The 19,247-nt window shown below is 38.8% G+C and overlaps 1 protein-coding gene across 5 annotated transcripts; it reads right to left on the bottom strand.

Moving 5' to 3' along the window:
* Window positions 1-2,998: 2,998 nt before the first annotated feature.
* On the bottom strand, window positions 2,999-19,162 carry LOC127175993 (dehydrogenase/reductase SDR family member 13-like). 5 transcript variants are annotated; one of them, XM_051127389.1, is made up of 5 exons: window positions 16,909-19,162; window positions 5,802-5,920; window positions 5,498-5,621; window positions 4,818-5,144; window positions 2,999-3,702 (listed from the first exon to the last, which is right to left on the bottom strand). In XM_051127389.1, exons 1-5 carry the CDS (start codon window positions 17,030-17,032, stop codon window positions 3,440-3,442), a joined length of 957 nt encoding a protein of 318 aa, XP_050983346.1. In that variant the 5' UTR covers window positions 17,033-19,162; the 3' UTR covers window positions 2,999-3,439. The 5 variants fall into 5 exon arrangements, with proteins under 5 accessions (XP_050983346.1, XP_050983344.1, XP_050983345.1 ...); XM_051127387.1 differs by lacking the exon at window positions 16,909-19,162 and adding an exon at window positions 7,122-7,291 and having other exon boundaries at window positions 3,003-3,702; XM_051127388.1 differs by lacking the exons at window positions 4,818-5,144; window positions 5,498-5,621; window positions 5,802-5,920 and adding exons at window positions 14,543-14,869; window positions 15,257-15,380; window positions 15,561-15,679 and having other exon boundaries at window positions 3,012-3,702; window positions 16,909-19,151.
* Between the last annotated feature and the right edge of the window lie 85 nt (window positions 19,163-19,247).

Consider the following 19,247-nt stretch of genomic DNA (forward strand, 5'->3'; position numbering starts at 1 on the left):
ACTTGGTATGGGAAGATGTCTTAAAATGTATTTATTTTTCTAAAATTTAAACGTAGACCACATTTTTAGATTACCTTTTGATTTCATGAATACACATAAATGGCAGCTTAATGATTTTTCTTTTTTATCTTTTTTGTACATTTATTTACTCTTAAGGAAGGTGACATCAGTGACAAATTTTATGAAAAATGCATTTTCATAAAAATGCAAAATGGCTGCTGCATGGTATTAAACCACATGTTGTCCATCATGGTATACTCACAAAATGAAGTAGTTTAATCTATTTATGTTCTAGTTATGTTGGCTTGGCAAAGCCAACATATTGTTATTGTTATTTTTCTGAGACCAAATTTTCCAACTCTAACTCCTTCTAGGCCTTTAATGCCATAAGCCCCAAACTCGGCAGATACTTGGGCCCTGATGTCGAGAAGTGTGATATATCTTTTTAGACTGACCAGGCTTACAGTTTTTTACTATTAATTGATAAATATGAAAAAACATTGGCTGAGAAAAAATGCAGTTCCACTCCACTCGTGGGAGAAGCCGTTAACTCCTCTCACTTAGTTTCACTTTGAAATCGGTTAAAAAAATAAATACATAAATTTCATTCACACTGACAAACTAAACCAACATATCTAATCACTACCAGGTCGTGGCTCATTAATGATGACTGTCTGGCCAGAGAACAGTGTGAAAGATGAGAGAACTCTCACCGCTGCCTTCAGCGTGTACACAAGCACACTCCATACGTGCTCACAAAACTACAGCATTTGCAAGTGTTTTAAAGTCTTTTAAATAAAAATATTTCAAAACGATAATTTTGACCCATACAATGTATTTTTGCCTACTGCTACAAATATACCTGTGCTACTTAAGACTGGTTTTGTGGTCCAGGGTTACATTTGGACACACTTTTTCTCCAGGGTGTGATATGTGCATGGATGACTGATGGATGTAGGGTGTGTATGTTTTCCGTCAACCTAAGTTCGTTGAGAATCCAGAAAAACTGCCATGTCACTGCTGACACTTGATCTGATTGTCGTGAGTGGGCATTCAGATCAGTTTAGTCGTTTTATATATCTAACAAGTTAGTTGGAATAATTCAGACCTGTCATAATGTCTGTCTGTCTGTCATAATTATGTGATGACTTTATGAACCTTTATAACCAGGTTATCATAGTAAGCAGTCTGTAAGTTGATCTATTTCATGTTTGTAGGTTGGGTTTTTATTCATTTGGAGCCAGAGGTCTTGGGAACTAGTAGACTAAACCAGTTTTTGTTGCTGCAGGTTTTATCTTACACATATTATCTTGTTCTCTGCACCTTGCCAGTCAAGATTAAAAAACAAAACAAAAAGTGTACTTAGTACTTGTTCATGAGCTTGTACAATAGCACAGTCTAGTATTGCCTTTTGTGCTTGGTATGAATTTGTACTAAATCCCAACATGACATAATACATTTTTTTTTTTTTTTTTTTTTTTTTTTTTGGAAGCAGTATTTAAGATGCACTTGCCCAAACCATTTGAGGGCTGTCTGAAAGGCACTTCTTTCTGTACATATTGCAAGTTTAATACACTGATAAATGGCTTTATTTATTTATTTCTTTATTTATTTTACCAAACACAGTACAAATAACATCAGTTTACATAGTCTGGTGTTTGTTATTGAGTGCAAAAGTCAAGTTTTGGAAGTAAAAACTTCCAGTTAATTGATAATTGACTGATTAATTTTGTTCATGGAGAAATGGAATTTTTAATAGTATATTCTTCTGTTAAAACATTCAGATGTGCTAAAAAACTACATTACCCATAATGCTGTAAAGAAAATTCCACCACCACTTAGTTGGAATAATTCAGACCTGTCATAATGTCTGTCAGTCTGTCATAATTATGTGATGACTTTATGAACCTTTATAACCAGGTTATCATAGTAAGCAGTCTGTAAGTTGATCTATTTCATGTTTGTAGGTTGGGTTTTTATTCATTTGGAGCCAGAGGTCTTGGGAACTAGTAGACTAAACCAGTTTTTGTTGCTGCAGGTTTTATCTTACACATATTATCTTGTTCTCTGCAACTTGCCAGTCAAGATTAAAAAACAAAACAAAAAGTGTACTTAGTACTTGTTCATGAGCTTGTACAATAGCACAGTCTAGTATTGCCTTTTGTGCTTGGTATGAATTTGTACTAAATCCCGACATGACATAATACATTTTTTTTTTTTTTTTTTTTTTTAGTAAAAAGTTTGTAGGTTGGGTTTTTATTCATTTGGAGCCAAAGGTCTTGGGAGCTGGTAGACTAAACCACTTTTTGATGCTGCAGGTTTCATCTTGCATGTTTGATCTTGTTCTCTGCATCTTGCCAGTCAAGATTTTTTTTTAAAAAAGTGTACTTAGTACTTGTTCATGAGCTTGTACAATGGCACAGTCTAGTATTCCTTTTGTGTTTGGCACGAATTTGTACTAAATGACATAAACTTTTTTTTTTTGGAAGCAGTTTTTAAGATGCACTTGCCTAAACCAGTTGAGGGGTGTCTGAAAGGCACTTCTTTCTCAACATATTGTAAGTTTAATACACTGACAAATGGCTTTATTTATTTTTATTTTTATTTATTTATTTATTTTACCAAATACAGTACCATCAGATTACATAGTTTAATGCTGCCTTCAAGTGACACTGGGTGAATCCATTCCCCTGAGTCTGGTGTTTGTTATTGAGTGCAAAAGACAAGTTAATTGATAATTGACTGATTCATTTTGTTCGTTTGTTTGCTCATGGACAAATGGAATTTTTAATAGTATATTTTTCTGTTAAAACATTCAGATGTGCTAAAAAACTACATTACCCATAATGCTGTAAAGAAAATTTCACCAATCACAGAGACATGGCAGCCAAATCGAATTATGTAATTGTAATTGGGTCTCAATGTGTGCCTGTGTGTATGTGTGTGTGTGTGTGTATGTGTGTGTATGTGTATATATATATATATATATATATATATATATATATATATATATATATATATATATAATGCATAGCTTTATATTTTTCCATATTTTTTTATTTATGCTAAAAATGTATTGCAAAAAATGTATACATGGGATTGCAACTAAATATGAAGTTATGAAGCTGAGTGATTAACATCACTGGTTACAGACTTGCTTTCCATTCAATGATCTGTATATATATATAGAGAGATAGAGAGAGAGAGAGAGAGAGAGAGAGATTATACATATATTAGCTATCTACTATATATTATAGTATTTCCAGCACATTTCAAATGGACAAATCCAAATTACAATTCTGCAAGTTGTATCATCTAGAATTTCAAGTTTTCCTTGTTTGCTCTGAACTCATAACATTTCTGACTCCATAATATCTATAAAATACCAAAATCAACATAACACAGTACTTTTCTCACAGGAGTGTGTGTGTCTGTGTATTCAAGCCATGCCACAAAACTTCTCACTAATGTCCCACAATTTTTTGGCAATTCCATCATCTCTGGCTTCGGGCTTGACTTGCACCAGCTGACAGTCAGAAAAGTATCGTCCGCTGAGGTGCTCAATATTTTCTTGTAGTGCACAGTACAGCGTCGTCTGAGCACCGGACACTGGGTCGGTCGCCCCGAACGTGCTAAGAATGCTCTTAAGAATGCGTGTGCGCCATTCATTGAGGTCACGGCCAATCTCTGATCTTACTGAACCTGAAACAGATCAAACCGAAAACAAAAGGTTTTCTGGATCCCTGCTGTACATCTCTTAAAAAGTCTTAAAAAGTTTTAATTTGCCCTTCCACGAATTAAGTTAGAAGTTCACTTCCAGAACAAAAATTTACAGATAATTTACTCACCCCCTTGTCATCCAAGATGTTCATGTCTTTCTTTCTTCAGTCGTAAAGAAATTATGTTTCTTGAGGAAAACATTTCAGAATTTCTCCATATAGTGGACTTCTATGGTGGCTGCGAGATGCAGTGTAAATGCAGCTTCAAATGGCTCTAAACGATCCCAGCTGAGGAAGAAGGGTCTTATCTAGCGAAACAATCAGTTATTTTCATAAAAACTAATACAATTGATATACTTTATAATGTCAAATGCTCGTCTTGTCTTACTCTGCCTGAACAGTTTTTTCAAAAATGTCGAAAAACTCCCATCTCATATTCTCGGTACTTCTGCAGCGATGTAGGATGATTTTTAAATAAATTTTGAAGTTGACGGAGAAAATACGATTGGAGTGTTTCGACATACCCATAACTGTCTTGAACCAGAATCCAGAGTTAAGGGAGAGCAAGACACAATGAGCATTGGAGGTTTTTTTTAATGAAATAACCAATCGTTTCGCTAGATAAGACCCTTCTTCCTCAGCTGTGATTGTTTACAACTGCATTCTTTGGAGCCGCATTTAAACTGCATTTTGGATGTTCAAACTCGGGGCACCATATCAGTCCATTATATAAAGAAAAATCCTGAAATGTTTTCCTCAAAAAACATAATTTCTTTACAACTGAAGAACAAAAGACACAAATATCTTGGATGACAAGGAGGCAAGTTATTATCTGTAAATGATTGTTCTGGAAGTGGACTCCTCCTTTAAATTTTCTTCAATTGGTCTTGAAAAGGAATTAAATTTGCTTCATAAAACTTGCAGAAAGCTTGTTTTGTAGCAACTTTTGTGGTAATAATCTCATAACTAATGTTATGAGAAACACTGAAGAACTGTTGTTGTACTGATCTATTAATCATTATATGTTTGTTTTTTAAATTCATGAATAGTTTTTGTCAAATAATACTCACATAATGCAAACTCTCATTGATCACTAACCTGGATGGAGACTGTAACATGTGACGTTGGTTCCCTCCAGTCTCTTGGCCAGTTCATGGGTGAAGAGCACATTACAGAGCTTGCTGTGGGTGTAGCCCCTGAATAAATCGGCGTCGGATGATCCCAGATTGAGCGTCTTGTGTGTGTTGATGCAGTCGAAATCAATAGTACCCAGATCATGACCACAAGATGACACATTGATCACCCTGCTTGGTGCACACTCCTTAAGACGCTCCAACAGAAGATTGGTCAAAAGGAATGGACCAATGTGATTGACACCGAGGATCATCCCGAGACCATCTTCAGTGCGACCTGGAGCCGCCAATCCTGAGCAACATAACAAAAAAATGTAATTATTTCCTGGGTTACAAAGCTGAACTTTCAGCAGCTTTTTTCAGCATACTTTGTGAATACTAACATGTGACTGAAAACTGGAGTAATGATGCTGAAAATTCAGCTTTGTATCATAATAAATAAATTACATTTTAAAATACATTCACATAGACTTATTTTAAATTGTAATAATATTACTGTTTGACTGCAATTTTGATTAAATATATGCAGCCTTGGGTGAGCATATGTGACTTTAAAAACATTAAAAATCTTAATTATTTCCAGCTTTTGACAGGTAGTGCACATATGTTGAAGTTTTAACCTTAAGTTTGCTTTTTTAGTTTTACCAGCATTATTGATGAGCAGGTCCAGTCTGGGCTCTGCCTTCAGGAAGGTTTCAGCAAAAGATCGGATGGATTTCTGACTTGAAAGATCCAGTTGCATGAAGAACACAGCGTCATTCCCAGTTTCCTGTACGGAAAATATCAGTTTTATCAGTTACAATGTTTGTACAATAGATAAAGCATGAAATTGTAGCTTAATAATTAATGAAATGGGACGAAGGTATTTTTCATGCTTTGTAGTTTACAAATATAATCACAGATATTAACTGTGACAACTAGCCCTGGTCTTCCCAGAGCTGTCACTCACCATCCTGATTTCTCGAGCTGCTTCTTCTCCTCTTTGTTTGCTGCGGCAGGCCAGAATCACTCTGGCTCCTCTTATGGCCAGCTGTGCAGCAGTCGCCTTTCCAATGCCAGTGTTGGCACCTGTCAGACACAACAGATTAAATGTTCTTTGTTGCTTCAACATAGACAGGTACAGAGTCAGAGCTTCGTGTTAAGTATTTGCCCTTGCTGAACTTTATTTACAATAAATATTGTATATTGATTATAAAACATGACGTGTGATACAATGACTGTATGATTTTGAGATCCATCTTTTCACACTGAGGACAACTGAGGGACTCATATGCAACTGTTACAGAAGGTTCAAACGCTCACTGATGCTCCAGAAGGAAAAACCATGCATTAAGAGCCAGGGGTGTAAAGTTTTGAATTTGATAAATTTAACTTATTTTGTCTTATTAAACATGTAAGTAGCTTCTTAAGGGCAGTACTAAATTTAAAAAATATATATGATATTTAGACAAAATTAGAGAAAAGTACATACAGTATCTCCATTCTGCTCAAATGTTTTCACCCCCGGCTCTTAATGCATTGTTTTTCCTTCTGGAGCATCAGTGAGTGTTTGAACCTTCTGTAATAGTTGCATATGAGTCCCTCAGTTGTCCCCAGTGTGAAAAGATGGATCTCAGAATCATACAGTCAATGCTGGAAAAGGTTTAAGTACACAGAAATGCTAATGGATTTTTTCTGAAGAACAGCGGGCAGTTTAACTGTTTATGACAAACAAGGGACTCATGAACAACTAAAACGAAACAAGAAAAAATAAAAAATGCAGCCGTGGATCATTCAGGTAACAACACTGTTAAGAATCAAGCGTATGTAAACTTTTGAAGGGGGTCATTTTTATCAATTCAGCTATTATATTCTCTTGTGGACTTGTGAACATCTTTTATGTTAAATATCTTATTCAAGTCAGTACTAAATTAAAAGTAACATATTTTGTATGATCCCTCTTATCCCTGCAGATTCTGCAAGGTGTTTGTAAACTTTTGACATCTTTAATATCACAAAAATGTTAAATTAAATTTACAGCAGTTTAATAAGCTTTTGTTGTCTCCTGCTGCTCAGATTTGTAACCTAGAAAAAAGACTCCACTAATCTTACGGAGGAGATCTCAACAGTGTTTCTTCAAAACTGTTTCTCGTCATATTTGCCGTATTGCTTGTCATATTCTATTTTCATTTCTTCTAAGGAATTTGAGGAGAAACATCTAAGAAGTTGAGCTCTGAAAAAACAACCTCTGAAAAACCTTGCACAGTACTTTTAAACAAAAGTCACTTACCTGTTACAATGACCGTTTTCCCATGTAGTTTGGCAGTGCCGGTGAAGGTCTTCCTATGAACAAAAATCCTATGCACAACAAAATATGCAAACAACAAAATCACAATAAATAAAAATAACATCATCTTTGCAGTTGTGTGTGCAGCAGTCAGAAGCCTTCGTCTGATCCATGTTGAGTCTCGACTCTTTATATTCAGATACAGCAATCACTTCCTGATAGTCTGGAATGTGGGTGTTGTATAGCAACATCCCAATGATGAAGTACGTTTATTTTCTGCCTTTACAACACAGTGAGGCGCTTTTGTTGGGTTAGAGAGCTAAAGTCACTGATGCATGACAAAGTGAAATGTTCTTGTGTTTCATGTGTAATGATCATGTTCCTTAGGACATTACTCACCTTTCTTCCAGTCCGTTTCTTACGTTCAGAACATGGTGGGACCGACTTAAAGATTGCTGCTTTAGATATTTGATTGTAAAGTTGGGAAATATCTTATCTCTTTGTATTGTTAGTGCAGTTTGCTAATGCAAAAGCCTATAAACTTGTTTTACTGTTTACTGCACGTTGTTATTCTTCTCGTTATTTCCATATAGCTAATAAACCTGAAGTCTCACCCATAGGCTTACTTCCATGTTAAAGGTGGATTATATAGTACTATTATTCACTTTTTTTTTTTTAAAGAAGTTTCTTGTGTTCAAAAAGGCTGCATTTATTTGATCAAAAATACAATAAAAGCAGTAATATTGTAAAAAGACACTGTCAGGCCAAAAAAAAAAGAAAAAAAAGTTAGGATTAAAAAGAATTGTTGCCAAACATACAATATGACAGAAATATAGTCTCAGCGATGAGTAGAATGAAGCCCATTGCCACTTTCCCAGAAGGAGGCAGTGCAGCTGAATCCTTATCCGCAGACAGATCAGGCTCACCCTCCGATGTAGCGACCGGTCATTGGGGGGGGAAGTCGTCTTGTGCTCTGGGAAGGTCCAGAATGTTCCCTAGGCATGTCCACTGGTTGTGGAGTGCAAGAGGAGTGAGAGTCCCTAGGAGGTTGGTTCCTTGTAGAGGAAGTCCTCACTGTCACCCTCAGACCACCCAGGCGACTACCTGAAGTAGTCCTCCCCTGGCTTTTAACAGGAAGAGAGCTAAATCAGGGGTGTCCAATCCTGCTCCTGGAGGGCCACTGTCCTGCAGAGTTTTAGCTCCAGCCCCAATGTATCACACCTGAACCAGCTAATTACAAGGATAGTTCACCAGAAAATGAAAATTTTATGTTTATCTGCTTACCCCCAGGGCATCCAAGATGTAGGTGACTTTGTTTCTTCAGTAGAACAGAAACAAAGATTTTTAACTCAAACCGTTGCAGTCTGTCAGTCATATAATGCCAGTCAATGGCTACCAAATCTTCTGAGAGTAAAAAAAACATACACAATCAAAACCAAATTAAACCCTGCGACTTGTGACGATGCACTGATGCCGTAAGACACGAAATGATCTGTGTGAGGAACTGAACAGTATTTATATCATTTTTTACCTCTGATTCACCACCACGTCCTACTGTCCTGAGCACTTGCACAGCATCTGGTACATGACGTATACGCACTCTGGCGTAGTATACGCAAGCAGCAGAAGCGATCTGCGCTTTTACATCAGTCATTGTTTACACTTTGCACAGAGATTGCAAAAAAAGTATACTTAGTGCTTGTTCATGAGCTTGTACAATGGCACGGTCTAGTATTTTTCTTTTTGTGTTTGGCACGAATTTGTACTAAATCCCAACATAATACTTTTTTTTTTTTTTGGAAGCAGTATTTAAGATGCACTTGCCTAAACCAGTTGAGGGGTGTCTGAAAGGCACTTCTTTCTCAACATATTGCAAGTTTAATACACTGACAAATGGCTTTATTTATTTTTATTTTTATTTATTTATTTATTTTACCAAATACAGTACAAATAACTACATTACCCATAATGCTGTACAGAAAATTCCACCAATCACAGAGACATGGCAATCAAATCGAATTATGTAATTGTAATTAGGTCTCAGTGTGTGCCTGTGTGTATGTGTGTATAAATATATATATATGGATAGCTTTATATTTTTCCATAATTTTTTATTTATGCTAAAAATGTATTAAAAAATGTATACATGGGATTGCAACTAAATATAAAGTTATGAAGCTGAGTGATTAACATCACTGGTTACAGACTTGCTTTCCGTTTAATGATCTATATAAATAGATTATAGATATATTAGCTATCTACTATATATTATGGTATTTCCAGCACATTTCAAATGGACAAATCCAAATTACAATTCTGCAAGTTGTATCATCTAGAATTTCAAGTTTTCCACTTGTAAATATGACTTTGTTTGCTCTGAACTCATAACATTTCTGACTCCATAATATCTATAAAATACTAAAATCAACATAACACAGTACTTTTCTCACAGGAGTGTGTGTGTCTGTGTATTCAAGCCATGCCACAAAACTTCTCACTAATGTCCCACAATTTTTTGGCAATTCCATCATCTCTGGCTTCGGGCTTGACTTGCACCAGCTGACAGTCAGAAAAGTATCGTCCGCTGAGGTGCTCAATATTTTCTTGTAGTGCACAGTACAGCGTCGTCTGAGCACCGGACACTGGGTCGGTCGCCCAGAACTTGCTAATAATGCTCTTTATAATGCGTGTGCGCCATTCATTGATGTCACGGCCAAGCTCTGATCTTACTGAACCTGAAACAGATCAAACAGAAGACAAAAGGTTTTTTGGATCCCTGCTGTACATCTCTTAAAAGGTCTTAACGTTTTAATTTGCCCTTCCACGAATTAAGTTAGAAGTTCACTTCCAGAACAAAAATTTACAGATAATTTACTCACCCCCTTGTCATCCAAGATGTTTATGTCTTTCTTTCTTCAGTCGTAAAGAAATTATGTTTCTTGAGGAAAACATTTCAGAATTTCTCCATATAGTGGACTTCTATGGTGCCTGCGAGATGCAGTGTAAATGCAGCTTCAAATGGCTCTAAACGATCCCAGCTGAGGAAGAAGGGTCTTATCTAGCGAAACGAGTGGTTATTTTCTGATAAAAAGGAACAATTTATATACTTTTAACCTAAGATGCTCTTCTTGTCTAGCTTTGTGATGCGCATGCGACCTCTGTGTAATCCGGGTCAATACAGTTAGGGTATATCGAAAAACTCCCATCTTATTTTTTCCTCCAACTTCAAAATCATCCTACATCGCTGCAGAGGTACCAACCCAGTGTTTACAAAGTGAATGCAAAGGAGGGTCAAACACCCTTAAAAAAAAAAAACAGCAATGTAGGATGATTTTGAAGTTGGAGGAGAAAATGAGATGGGAGTTTTTCTACATACCCTAACTGTCTTGAACTGGAATGCAGAGTTTGCATGCACATCGCAGAGCTAGACTAGACGAGCATTTAAAAAGTTAAAAAGTGTATGAATTGTATTTATTTATTTATTTATTTATTTATTTATTTATTTATAGGAAATAACAGATCGCTTTGCTAAATAAGACCCTTCTTCCTTGGCTGGGATCATTTAGAGTTCTTTGAAGCTGCATTTAAATGATGTTTGATAACAAAGTTCGGGAGGAGACCCGTAACGTTACACGAGATCCCCTGTCGCAACTGCCGTCGAGCATTACACTTCATCGCGACCGTCGTTCCGCTCGATTAGCCACACGCTCACCACAACGCCGAGGCTTAACATCGCTTCCACCAGTGAGACTTCCAGTTTCTTCCCCGGCATCCTCATATCATTTGACCATGCCAATATATCCTCCGCACGGAAAGTGGACAGTATACCCTGTTTAATCTTGACGAACCATTCTCGCAGAGGACAAACAAAGCGGACCTGTACAGAATATTTTTTCACCCTGCAGATTAGCCAACCTCACTCTTAAATCCACTCCAGCCACCAAGACGGCCAACAGATCGAGCAAAGCCCCGAACTCTCCTCGTTTGACACCACCATAGTCCCGCACAAGACCCGGCTCTCGAGCGTTGGGTCGCAGCGGCAGGCATCAATGAGCCCAGGTCGCGTCCCAGTTCTCACCGCAGCAAAACCTCACTAGCTCCCCGCTTCTGCTCAATTTTTCACCGCGGCTCTTCGGGCCGCAGCGCCGCATGCAGTCAGGCCTCCAGCTCTCGCAGCAGTCGCTAGCACGATGCAGGCTGTGTTGCAAATGATTTTTGTGTCTGTTTGTAGGTGAATTCGTGAAACGAAATTATGCAAATGTTCTGTATTAATTTTTACTAGCATTTAGCTGGGTTTTAAATTAAGCTAGGGTTTTTAAATTAGCATTTAGCTAGGGTGGTCTGAGAAGTTGTTAAATCTAGCAACAAATTTGCTGGGTTGGCAACACTGCAGACCACTCAAGCATTTTAGCATTTACTGCAGAACGTCACAAACCACTCCCAGCAGCTGAAACAAGCCTGAAGTTGCTTCCGGTTACTTTTAATCCTTTTCTTTTTTCAGCTGCCTCCAGCTCCAACAGCATACGGTAGCATGAGGCTCCCTTCACTGGCTCCACAGGCTCTTCTGGATGTCTCAAACCCCACTCCCTTCCCGTGACCTACAGCAGCTGAAGAAAGCGGGAGGCTGTCTCTGCTTGCAACTCAGGCCCACACATCTCAGGCTTTTCCTCCTGTTACTAATAACTCTTTTTCTTTTCCGTGGCCTTCAGCTCCCATAGCAGACACTAACCCAGAGGCCGATTTAAGAGTGATACTGCCTTCGCCAACGATTGCGCCCTAAGCTCCCCTTCCTCACAGCTCTCGACTTCATTCAAAATAACGTTGTTTTCTTCCAGATCAAGTTTCAGCTCTCCTCGATTGTCGAGTCTAGCAAGCCATTAGCAAGCCTGGGCTGTGCCCCAGACTTAGCCGCTCCTCACACTGCACGCTGACACGACTTTCCTACCTCCTATCCTTCCCACCCCTTCCCTTCTACCTCTGGTAGCAGACGCTAGTGTGAGTCTGCCTTCGCTAGCCACTCAAGATCTGCCACCTTACTCTTACCCTCCTGCTGCTCCTTTTCCCTATCAATGGCCAGGAGCTAATCCACGCGTGAGGCTGCCTCCACAAACGGTTATGGCCCTTCCTTATCTTCCTTCTTACCCTTCTTTTCAATTTAAAATTTCAGGCTCCCTTTTCCTACTTACAACTCAGGAACGCTCAATCTAAATCCTTTCTTGACCCTCTTTGCATCAATAACTCTAACCAACGTGCAACATGTTTCTGGTTTGAAGACATCTAAAGCTGATTCTTGCTCAAACGGGCTTACCCACGGAAAAAAATTCTTCCAGCCACTCATTTTGCATCGGAGCAGCAACTACAGCAGCTCAAAAAAAAAAAAAAAAAAAAAAAAATCTCTCACAGCATCAGATACAAGCGGTCGGTCAGTGGTCATCAGATGCTTTCAGAAGCTACATCTGGTCCAATCACCACCACCTTGATCAGAAATAAACAAATAAATAAACAAATAAATTCCCTGCTTTTAATCACGTCGCTTACTTGAGCAGTCAAGGCTCTCCTTTCTGATGCAGCTAGACAAAGCCCCTTTTTGGTCGCCCTTCAGCCCTTCAGCCATCGTTTCAAATCTCATTTGCACATCCAGCAACGGACGGGGCTCTCCCTTCCGGTGCAGCAGGGCCACGGCTCCCTTCGGTCGCAGTGTGAGCCCTCTGTCCGTCGTCTTGAGTTACGCTGCATACTCTGCGTCGGACGGGGCTCTCCCACCCGGTGCAGCAGAGCCGCAGGCCCCCTTCGGTTGCAGTGAGAGTCCTCCATCCGAGGCATCAAACCACGCTTCGTATTTAGCCGCAAGGGGGACTCTCCCTTCCGGTGGAGCAGAGCCGCAGCTCCCTTCGAATGCAGTGAGAGTCCCTCCATCACTCGCTTTGAATTTCTTTACTTATTCAACATTGGACGGGGCTCCCCCTACCGGTGCAGCAGAGCCACGGCTCCCTTCGGTCGCAGCATGAGTCCCCTGTCTGTTGGAGTTACGCTGCGTACTCCTGGCAGATGGGACTCTCCTTCCCAGTACAGCAAAGCCATGGCTCCCTTCGGTCGCAGCGGGAGCCCTCTAGTGGATACATTGTCGCAAGAGGAACTCTCCCTTCCGGTGCAGCAGAGCCGCAGCTCCCTTCGGAAGCAGCAAGAGTCCCTCCACCAATCGTCTCAAATCTTCTCACCTATTCAGCATTTAACGGGGGCTTCCCCTTCCTGGTGCAGCAGAGCCGTGGCTCCCTTCGGTCGCAGTGTGGGCCCTCTGTCCATCATTTGAGTTGCGCTGCGTGCTCAGTGGCGGACGGGGCTCTCCCTCCTGGTGCAGCAAAGCCACGGCTCCCTTCGGTCCCAGTGGGGGCCCCACGCCCGATACATCGTCGCAAGGGGGACTCTCTCTTCTGGTGCAGGAGAGCCGAAGCTCCCTTCGGTCTCAGTGAGAGTTCCTCCACCACTCGTTCCGAATCTTTTTGGCTTATCCAGCATCGGACTGGGCTCCCCCTTCCGGTGCAGCAGGGCCGCGGTTCCCTTCGGTTGTAGAGTGAGCCCTCCGTCTGCCGTCTGAAGTTACGCTGTGTACTCAAGCCCCTCATTTGATATCTGCCATCATGCTCCTCCTTTAGCGACATGTAGGGCTCGCCAGTCTGACACCTCGAGCCGCAGCTCCCGTCGAGCAGTGCACGGGCTCTCCAAGTTGCTCTGCCCGCCCCTCAAATTTCTACTCAGCATGCATATTTTGGGGGGCAACTAATAAGTCTGGCTGCTGTCTTAGGCCTTTAAGCTTCTTTTAGGGGAGTTCTCTGGGTTCGGGCCATATTCCGGGAGCCCTCCCCCCAGACGAGCATTTGAGTTTAAAAAGTATTTAAATTGCATTTTTTTAATGAAATAACCGTTTGTTTTGCTAGATAAGACCCTTCTTCCTCGGCTGGGATTGTTTACAACCGCATTTGGGATTGTTTGAAGCCGCATTTAAACTGCATTTTGGAAGTTCAAATTGGGGGCACCATATCAGTCCATTATATGGAGAAAAATGCTGAAATGTTTTCCTCAAAAAACATAATTTCTTTAGGACTGAAGAAAGAAAGACATGAACATCTTGGGCGACAAGGGGGTGAGTACATTATCTGTAAATGATTGTTCTGGAAGTGGACTTCTCCTTTAAATTTTCTTTAATTGGTCTTGAAAAGGACTTAAATTTTCTTCATAAAACTTGCAGAAAGCTTGTTTTGTAGAAACTTTTGTGGTAATAATCTCATAACTAATGTTTCTGCAAAGAAACACTGAAGAACTGTTGTTGCACTGATCCATTAATCATTATATGTTTGTTTTTTAAATTCATGAATAGTTTTTGTCAAATAATACTCACATAATGCAAACTCTCATTGATCACTAACCTGGATGGAGACTGTAACATGTGACGTTGGTTCCCTCCAGTCTCTTGGCCAGTTCATGGGTGAAGAGCACATTACAGAGCTTGCTGTGGGTGTAGGCCCTGAATAAATCGGCGTCGGATGATCCCAGAGTCAGCTTCTTGTGTGTGTTGATGCAGTCGAAATCAATAGTACCCAGATCATGACCACAAGATGACACATTGATCACCCTGCTTGGTGCACACTCCTTGAGACGCTCCAACAGAAGATTGGTCAAAAGGAATGGACCAATGTGATTGACACCGAGGATCATCCCGAGACCATCTTCAGTACGACCTGGAGCCGCCAATGCTGACCAACATAACAAAAAGATGTAATTATTTCCTGGGTTACAAAACTGAACTTTCAGCAGCTTTTTTCAGCATACTTCGTGAATACTAACAAATCAGCATATTAGAATGGGGGAACATGTGACTGAAAACTGGAGTAATGATGCTGAAAATTCAGCTTTGTATCATAATAAATGAATTACATTTTAAAATACATTCACATAGACTTATTTTAAATTGTAATAATATTTCACAATATTACTGTTTTACTGAAATTTTGATCAAATATATGCAGCCTTGGGTGAGCATGTGACTTTAAAAACATTAAAAATCTTAATTATTTCCAGCTTTTGACAGGTAGTGCACATACGTTGACGTTTTAACCTTAAGTTTGCTTTTTTAGTTTTACCAGCATTATTGATGAGCAGGTCCAGTCTGGGCTCTGCCTTCAGGAAGGTTTCAGCAAAAGATCGGATGGATTTCTGACTTGAAAGATCCAGTTGCATGAAGAACACAGCGTCACTCCCAGTTTCCTGTAAGGAAAATATCAGTTTTATCAGTTACAATGTTTGTACAATAGATAAAGCATGAAGTTGTAACTTAATAATTAATGAACTGGGACAAAGGTATTTTTCATGTCTTGTAGTTTACAAATATAATCACAGATATTAACTGTGACAACTAGCCCTGGTCTTCCCAGAGCTGTCACTCACCATCCTGATTTCTCGAGCTGCTTCTTCTCCTCTTTGTTTGCTGCGGCAGGCCAGAATCACTCTGGCTCCTCTTATGGCCAGCTGTGCAGCAGTCGCCTTTCCAATGCCAGTGTTGCCACCTGTCAGACACAACAGATTAAATGTTCTTTGTTGCTTCAACATAGACAGGTACAGAGTCTGAGCTTCGTGTTAAGTATTTGCACTTGCTGAACTTTATTTACAATAAATATTGTATATTGATTATAAAAATGCACATGACATTTTACGATTTAATTAATATACACAATTTTTAAGGATCTAAAAATTGCACTTTAATCTAATTAAATGTACAAGTTTCCTGAGGGATCTTAGATCCTTTTCAACAATGACTGTATGATTTTGAGATCCATCTTTTCACACTGAGGACAACTGAGGGACTCATATGCAACTATTACAGAAGGTTCAAATGCTCACTGATGCTCAAGAAGGAAAAACCATGCATTAAGAGCCAGGGGTGTAAAGTTCTGAATTTGATAAATTTAACTTTTTTTGTCTTCTGGGAAACATGTAAGTATCTTCTGTAGCTTCTGAAGGGCAGTACTAAATTAAATATATATATATATATATATATATATATATATATGATATTTAGAGAAAATTAGAAAAAAGTACATATCTTCATTCTGTTCAAAGGTTTTCACCCCCAGCTCTTAATGCATGGATTTTCCTTCTGGAGCATCAGTGAGTGTTAAAACCTTCTGTAATAGTTGCATATGAGTCCCTCAGTGTGAAAAGATGGATCTCAAAATCATACAGTCATTGTTGGAAAGAGGTTAAATACACAGAAATGCTGATGGATTTTTCTAAAGAACAGCAGATATTTTAACAGTTTATGACAAACAAGGGACTCATGAACAACTAAAACTAAACAAAAAAATGCAGCTGTGGATCATTCAGGTAACAACACTTAAGAATCAAGTGTATGTAATCTTTTGAAGGGGGTCATTTTTATCAAATCCAGCTATTATTTTCTCTTGTGGACTATACGTAAACGTCTTTTATGTGAAATATCTTATTCAGGTCAGTACTAAATAAAAAGTAACATGCTTTTTGTATGATCCCTCTTATTTTGGTAAAATAATTAACATTTAGCAGATTCTGCAAGGTGTTTGTAAACTTTTGACATCTTTAATATCACAAAAATGTTAAATTAAATTAAATTAAATTGACAGCAGTTTAATAAGCTTAAGTCTTCTGCTGCTGATTTTAACCTAGAAAAAAAAAAAGAAAAGACGTAAGTGTTTCTTCAAAACTGTAAAAACAACCTCTGAGAAATCTTGCACAGTACTTTTGAACAAAAGTCACTTACCTGTTACAATGACCGTTTTCCCATGTAGTTTGGCAGTGCCGGTGAAGGTCTTCCTATGAACAAAAATCCTATGAACAACAAAATATGCAAACAACAAAATCACAATAAATAAAAAGAACATCATCTTTGCGATTGTGTGCGCAGCAGTCAGAAGTCTTCGTCTGATCTACGTTGAGTCTCGGCTCTTTTTATATTCCGATACAAAAGCTGAATGAACAGTGAAGATCTCAAGCCACACCCATTTGTAATCGCTTCCTGATAGTCTGGAATGTGGGTGTTGTATAACAACGTCCGAATGATAAAGTGCGTTTACTCGTGGCCTTTACAACACAGTGAGGAGCTTTTGTTGGGTTAGAGCTAAGAGTGCATGACAAAGTAAAATGTTCTTGTGATTAATGTGTAATGATCATGTGCCTCAGGACGTTCCTCACCTTTCTTCCAGTCAGTTTCTCACGTTCAGAACATGGTGGGACTGACTTAAAGATTACTGCTTTAGATAGTGCAGTTTGCTAATGCAAAAGCCTATAAACTTGTTTTTATGTGTACAGCTACTTTTACAAAAAGGTTCAAATTTGTTAAACAATATGAATAGCTATGTCAGTGAACAGAAAGAAAGCCTGTTTCAGTGTTTATTTTTGCTATACAGCTCTAACAGCCCTTTTCAATTCTAATAATGAATTTGCACTTTTTCTGTGTCAGAGGTTTCCTGCAATTGTGTGCAAATGCTCCAGACAACCTACATAAATCAAAGAGTCATGAGTTCACTTTGTTGTTTGGCCACTCTATTGTCCACCTCATTTTTCCCATAAGAGTGGGTGAGGTAATTTGTAAATTTTGTGGGTTCTGGTTTCATCTTTAGCTGTAAAAAAACAACTTGTTTTACTGCTTGATATTGAACATTGGTGTGTCTCACCATATTGTTTTAATGTATTATCTTAATTATGAACACACTGGTTTGTAGTGCAAACAGTTTTACCGTTTACTGCATTTTGTTATTCTTCTCATTATTTCTATATAGCTAATAAACCTGAAGTCTCACCCATAGGCTTACTTCCATGTTGAAGGTGGATTGTATAGTACTATTATTGACTTTTACTTTTTTTGAAAGAAGTCTCTTGTGGGGAGGGATCGGAAGGGGGCGTAAATAATGGATCGCGGAACCGGGGGGGCCGCCCGGGCCTGGGCCCGGGTAACTTTTGAGGCCTGGTGCAAATTATGACATATAAAGATGCATAGGCTACACACTATTATTCATTAAAAGGTCGCGATCTCGATTTAAACACGCAATCTTATTGCTATGATGATGATTTCGCCATGCATATAAAACCTTTGAAATCGCAATCACATCGGAATATTTAAACCTGCTTTCGCGCAACCGCTGATCCAGAGAGAGCTTTGGTCATGTAAGTTAAGCTTTGTTTGAACAAGCTTCACGACCAGGATACACGGTATAGGTTACATTTCTGTGTTGCAAACATTGAATAATAATTAAAGTATTCGTATAAATGTTCATTAGAGCCAGTGGCGATTTCTTTAAGACTGCAAGGGAAGCTCAGCTTCCCCTATAATGTCACAAAATTAATGGTCAAATTATGTACTATTGTATTAACATTTTATTGACTAAAAATGCGTTAGAAAACGTTTATCTCAAAGACGAGTTCGTTCAGAATCAGTTAGATATAGCAGGTCGGCTGACTTGATTTTCTTCTCATACATTCCCGTAGCATCACAGTGCATTTCCCCGTTGAAGCCCAGCGTCCATTGACTTCAATGGGGCTGTTTTGAACGTTTTTTTTCAGTGCTTTGAAACTAGACGGTCATTGGATAAACGCTGCGATTATGTCCCGCCCACGGACGCTCAGCGTCTCTGGGGGTGAATGAGGAGCAAATGAGGAGTGGGTTGGCCTGGACTCCGAGCTTCTGCGTGATGATTGGAGGGTCTGTCGAAAGATTGCATCTCCTTTTGACTGACAGCGATTTTGTACTATAAGGAATCGCTGAAGCTATTCGCGCTCAGTCCCATCGTGGATTTCTCAAGTTCAGTCGAAATAAAAACTGCTGCAACCTATTTCTTTATATTTGCTTGGCGAAATTGCTTGATTTTCATCATACATTTCACACAATTATACACCACATTCCTTGTTTCACTTTTACAGAGTTTAATATTTTTTTTAGATCGTTCATTCATTCATTCATTCATGTTAATATTTAATGTAGTAATCAATATATATATATAGATTACTACATTAAATATTAACATGGAGGATGACTATAAATTAATATATATATATATATATATATATATATATATATATATATAGTAATCTTGAAAAATTTTA

This window comes from Labeo rohita, chromosome 14 (genome assembly GCF_022985175.1).
Source record: "Labeo rohita strain BAU-BD-2019 chromosome 14, IGBB_LRoh.1.0, whole genome shotgun sequence".
NCBI classification, from domain to species: domain Eukaryota; kingdom Metazoa; phylum Chordata; class Actinopteri; order Cypriniformes; family Cyprinidae; genus Labeo; species Labeo rohita.